This window comes from Trichosurus vulpecula, chromosome 5, assembly GCF_011100635.1.
Source record: "Trichosurus vulpecula isolate mTriVul1 chromosome 5, mTriVul1.pri, whole genome shotgun sequence".
In the NCBI taxonomy this organism is placed as follows: Eukaryota; Metazoa; Chordata; class Mammalia; order Diprotodontia; family Phalangeridae; genus Trichosurus; species Trichosurus vulpecula.
The window spans coordinates 290,210,246-290,216,245 of NC_050577.1; the positions used below are offsets into that span (position 1 = coordinate 290,210,246).

Here is a 6,000-nt window from a genome sequence, read left to right on the forward strand (position 1 = left end):
GGAGAGTAATGCCCAGTGAAGCTAGAAAGGATGGAACCAGGTTGTTTGGGACTTTAATTGCCAAACAGAGGAGTTAATAGTTTATCCTCTGTACTTGATTGAGTAGGGGAGTCACGAAGTCAGATCTCTGCTTAGGAGACATTACTCTGGTAGCACCAAGTAGGAGGGATCAGGAGGGTAGGGGCACTAGGAGGTTGCAGCAATCATCTAGCCAAAGTTGATGGCCCGAATGAAGGCAGCGGTACAGGAGGGTTGAGAAGGCCTCCGGGGGGAGAGGTACCATGGAAGCAGAAATGGCAGCGTTTGGCAATGGAGTCACCATGGAGTGGTGTGGGGGAGTGAAGAGTACAGAGGTGCCAGACCTGGAAGACTAGAGAAGGGCGGCTTCTTCAGCAGAAAGGCAGGTTTGGAAAAGAGAGAGAATGAGAAGGAGTTCTAGACAGATTGGATTTGAGACGTCTCCAGAACACACAACTTGAAATATCCCCTAGGCGATTGGTGATGGAACAATAAGTTCTTGTCCTAGGACTGGGGATGTTGAACTTGATGAAGACTCAGTACCTGAGATGCCTGCTTTCAAGTATTTGAGGAGCTGTCGTATGCAAAAGGGATTAGACTTGCCTAGTTTGGGCCCAGAGAGGAGAGCCAGGAATGGTGGGTGGCACGTGGAGAGCAGATGTTAGGAAAGCCTTCCTGATGACAAGTGGAGGGGGCTGCCTGTGGAAATGATGGTCTCTTCCATTGGAGATGTTCAAGCAGAAGCTGGAGGACCATGGTCAGATACGGTACACTGGGGATTCCATCCAGGCCTGGGTTGGACCAGTGGCTGCTGAGGTTTTCTTGCCTGTGTCGTTTTGCTTGCTGAGGCAGGGGAAAGAGAAAGGAAAAGTTCATGGGAATATTCAGACTTCAAGCCCACTAGGAAATCATGTAGTCCCAGATTACATTCTCTCCACATAATTGAGTTGTTGAGTTAATTTTTTTTCTCTCCAGATTATAATTTCCTCTAGGATAGGGCTGCAGCCTATATTTAGAGTACATAATTACTTGGTATTTAGTGATTAAATAGATTTGAAATATTTCTCAGTAATATAAATCCAAATTTCAAGAAATTTCCAATTCTCATGAATTGAGAGAGTAATTTCAGAAAGGATTCATGGCACTGTATTTGAGTGAATTTCAGAAGGAAAAATCTGAAAACGAAGAAACATTTAAGTCATTTCAGTGATTAAAACTTTCAGTTAAATCTGTAAAATTGTATGAATACAGTTTAACTCAATTCACTGTAAGATAAACCTCCAAGCCTGGGAAAGAATTCTCTGTTTGGTGGGAATTTCTGGAAAACTCAAAAGCAGTTTCAAAGAAATTCGGTTTTAGATCATCACCTTATACCATGTACCATAATAAACTCAAAATGAATCCATGATTCAAATACTAAAGGTTATACCATTTAAAAAATATTAGAAGAGAACCAGATCAGATACTTTTTACTACTATAACTAAAGGTAGAATTCTTAACCAAGCAAGGGATAGAGGCAGTTATAAAAGATTAATTAGGTAATTTCAGTTACCTAAAATTAATGCAACTAGGAGAAAACGGTAAGAAATTGACTAGAAAAAAGTCTTCGTATCAAATATTTGTGGCAGTCAGGTGGTGCAGTGGATAGCATGCCGGACCTGGAGGCAGGAAGACCCGAGTTCAAATCCAGCCTCAGACACTTGCTACCTTTGGGACCCTGGCCAAGTCTCTTCACTCTGCCTCAGTTTCCTAATCTGTAAAATGAGCTGGAGAAGAAAATGGCCAATAACTCCTTTGTCTCTGCCAGGAAAACCCAAATGGGGTCACAAAGAGCCAGACACAACTGAAAAAAACAACTAAACGACATCAAATATTTGTACGTAATGAGGGTTTTATATCTAAGATAGATAGCCAGTCAAAAGAAATATCCAAAAATCCACTTCTCAGTAGATAAATGGTCAAAGGATATGGATAAACAGTTCTCAAAAAATATAAACTTTTAACAATACTGTGAATGCTTTAGTTCACTAGTAATACAAGAAATTTAAATCAAAACAGTTTTCAGGTTTCATGCACACCCAGCAAATTGACAAAGATGACCAAAGAACAGAATGGTCAGTGTTGGAAATACTGTGTACAAATGGGCACACTAATGCATTATTGTATGCAAGCTGTGAGTTCATCCTACTGTTCTGGTTTTTTAGTGTATAATTTCATTTTTTAGCCCTGACTTAATATGGAAAAGAAATTTTCATGAAGTTACTCATTCTGTGGGTTGTTAGAATGCTAAAATTAACATGAACAGAGATGTTGAACAGTTAGACAAAAAAATATGTCCAAGGTAAAAGTTGGAACTCCAGCCTTTAATAAGAGTTTAAAAACTTAAGTTCATTATATTGTTCTGTTTACTTAGACTTGACCCTTTACTTGAGGTGAATTTTAGCTTTAATAAAAAGAACATTTAGCAAATAAATGTAGATTATGTTGAAAAACTATCTCATAAACCAGCAAGTAAAAGTAACAATATTGATAACTCCTCACTCGTTGGTTTGTTTGGTGCTGTTTCTTTTGTAATATTTCATGTTGGCAAATAATTTCTTCTGCTGTTTGCTCCGTTTTCTCTAATTTTTCAAGTTAGTGATTTTTATTCCATAGCTTACAAAGAAGGCTGCCATAGTTTAGGAGGGATTTCTCAGAAGGTTAACTTCCTTTCTGCCATATCTCAATTGCTGCATACCACACCTTTATTTTCCTTTGGGTCCCAACTCTACCCAGGTCTTTGGACCTCTTCTGGTTCCAACTGGAAAGGCTTTTTTATGTGATCAATGATGAAGACAGGACTCAGGACTCCAGCAGTCCAGCCATTCTAGAAGGCAGTGGAATTATGTGAAGAAAGTGACTCGAGTGGCCCACTCTGACCCAGAGAGTGCACTGATAGGCAAATCTTTGCCCCTATGAGGCTAGTAATACAAAGAAATGTCCCACATACACCAGAGTATCTGGAGAAGCACTTTTGTAATAGCGAAGAAGAAGCAGAAGCAAATTAGGTGGGCATTGAATAGGGAAATGCTAAAGTTAAGTTGTGTTGCTTGAATGTAAAGGAATAAGACTGTGCTGTGAGAAAGAAACACTGATGAATACAGAGAAACATGGGAAGACTTACATGAATAGGTGCAAAATGAAGGAAGCAGCACCTGGAAAATGCCATACACAACAACAGCCACCATGGTGCACATTGGGAGAATGACGGCCGCCAGATAGTGACAGTAGAATGCTGGGAAATTGTCAGGAAAGAAGAGAGACGAGAAGGGGCCTCCCTCTTTTCTTTGCAGGGGCAGGGGCTATGGCTGTGAAACACTGTCGATTAGGACAGGCTTTTTCAGGGGCTGGGCTGGTTTTGCTGAAATGACTTTTGGTTTTCTTTTTCTTCCTCTTTGGCATTCTGGGTAGAAGGGATACATTGAGAAATGCAAAAAGTAAAAGAAATCCAAAAAGTAAAAATCAAAATTTATTTTTAAAAATAAAAACCATTTTAAAAATATTTTATGGAGCCCTTCTCTTTCTGTTCATGTATTCTGTACTGGACAGTAAAGAAACACTTTTGGGAGTAGAGAGGGTGGTGGAAAAACTGGGTGGAAAGCCTTCTTCTCTCTTAAAAGTCTAATGTGTCCTTGCCTCCTCACTAATGCAGACCCCGACCTTGTGTGCTTTGATTTGTGCTTCAGGTGCCATTACTGCAAATCGTCGTGTCATGTGTCTTCCTTGCGGATCCCTTATGCCTGCAAACTGCTCTTCCAAGAACTGCAGTCAATGAACATCATCCCCAGGCTAAAACTATCCAAGTACAATGAGTGAAGAGGCAAGTAAAATATGTCTAGTTTTAAAAACAAGAGGCCCGTCCATTCACCAGGAGAGGCTTGGATAAAAAGCAGTGGAGAGGAAGAATCGGGACCCCTGAGGAATTTCCTGGGCTGTTTCACCTGCCAATTTTTTTAAGCTGATGGAGTTTTTCTGTACAGTAAAGGATAAGAGAAATATTCTCAAACTTGCCCAAACACTTTAGTACGTGATTTAAAAAAAAAACTGAAGCAACATATTAGATCAATAAAGATTCCTTTATGTTACCAAGACTTGGAGTTTGCTTATTAGAAGGCACCACTATTGGGAAGAAGAGTGGGAGAATGAACTGAGCTAAACTGTGTACAGTTTGTTCTTAGAATCAAACCTGTGATGTTTCCTCTAAAGTGGAAGCTGTGAACTTCCCTACTGGGGGGAGTTCATTTTGTCTTTTCATGTATTCAGGAATACAAGGAGACTATGTAACTCTTACACACTCACTAGATATAGTCAATATTTTGTTCAGCATCAGTGGGCCAACGTGATTTTGCACATAGGTGAATTTTCCCTCTAAGTGAAAATGAATGTTTTGAGTACCAAAACCTCTTTTGTAAAAAGATTTTTTACCTTTCTAAAATGTGTTCTTCCTAGGAGTGTCTAGGAATGAAGAGAAATATTGCCTAGACTGTCAGACACAATCGACATATTGGTTGTTTCTCTTCAAATCTTTGCTATGAGGGCTAGTTTGCTGGGGTCAGAGAGGAGAGGAGGAGCGACGTATTAAGAAATAAAAGTGATATAAAAGCAAAAGATCTCAATAATGTTTTTTTTGTTTTTAAAATTGTGTGTTAAGCAATAAATCAGTGAGATGTTGACTGGGAGCTTCAATAAAGTGAGTCACTTTTAGATCCCCAGCATCATTTATGGTGATTGTGGGTGTTCAGAGGCCTTTCGTTTAGTTGAGGGCTCCCTTCCAGAGAATTGAGAAGAGCTGAGGTTGTAGGAAGGCTGGCCTCTAAATAAATGAATCATTACTGAACTTGCAGTCTTAGAGTTGGGGAAGATGTTAGCCCAACCTCCTCCACCTAGTCTATAAAACCACGCTACACATTCCTGATGGATAGTGAGTCAGCCTCTCTACTTGTAAGAAGTTCACTCCCTACTAAGGGCCCTTTGATTTTGGGAACAGGCTGACAAGAGTTCGTTACAGAGGTCATGTTGAGAGGGAGTCATTTTTAGCTTTCACCCACTGGTCCTTACTTTTGGCCCTCAAAACAACCATAGTAATGATAACTCACATACAGATGTTTTAAACATGCAAAAATCGGTTCCCTCTTCTTCATGCCAGTCATTTAAGTATCTGGAAGCAGCAGCCATCTCTCCTGTTAGTTTTGTAATCTGAAATCTTGTCGACTAGATTTTATGCACAGCAGTACCAGTAGCAGTTTGGAACTCACCAAAGATTTGTACCTTTTCTCTTTTGTCATAGGTCACAGATTTTCATTTTAGTCCACCTTAATGAGCATTTATTAAGTGTCTTCTTTGTGCCAGGCACTGTCCTTGGTGCTGGGGATACAAAAAGTATAGGAATCAGGAAGACGTGAATTCAAATCCTGCCTCACACAGTAGCTGTGTGACCCTAGACAAGTCAGTTCACCCCATAACCCTCAGTATCCTGATCTGTAAAATAGAGATGATAATAGCACGCACCTCCCAGGGTTGTTGTGAAGAACAAGAGAGAGAACATTTGTAAAACCCTTTGTAAATGTTACTTCACTATACAAATGCTCGCTATCAAAAGACAAAAAAAGGAAATGACCCCATGACCTCAAGAAGGTTACATTGTGCTGGAGCATACAGTTTATTCTTGTGTGTTTTGCATTCACCAAAAGTGACAGCTCTTACCATTTGACCCAGAGCTATGCCATTGTCTCCCTCGGAGATAATACTTTAAAATCACCTTCAGCAGATCTTGCCTTTGAAAAGAAATCCTGTTCCATCTCGTCTTCCAGAAAAGCCTGTTAGAACTTCCAGAACATAGAAAAATTGGATGAAGGCTGACAAGATTTGTTAGAAGTAGGGTGTGAATTAAAAGAACAAGCGAATCTTCCATGTAGCTGTTTACTTCTAAGCAGGGGTGTGCA

The 6,000-nt window shown here is 40.0% G+C and overlaps 1 protein-coding gene across 2 annotated transcripts in view; it reads left to right on the forward strand.

Annotated features, from left to right (window-relative positions):
• Window positions 1-4,149, forward strand: part of POLR3B (RNA polymerase III subunit B) — a 138,752-nt gene extending 134,603 nt beyond the window's left edge. The window contains exon 28 of one of the 2 annotated variants that reach the window (XM_036760385.1): window positions 3,745-4,149. In XM_036760385.1, the coding sequence (XP_036616280.1) occupies window positions 3,745-3,874 (130 nt within the window). In that variant the 3' untranslated portion in view covers window positions 3,875-4,149. The remainder of the gene's footprint in view (window positions 1-3,744) is intronic. The other variant, XM_036760386.1, reaches the window with a different exon arrangement.
• The last annotated feature ends 1,851 nt before the right edge of the window (window positions 4,150-6,000 follow it).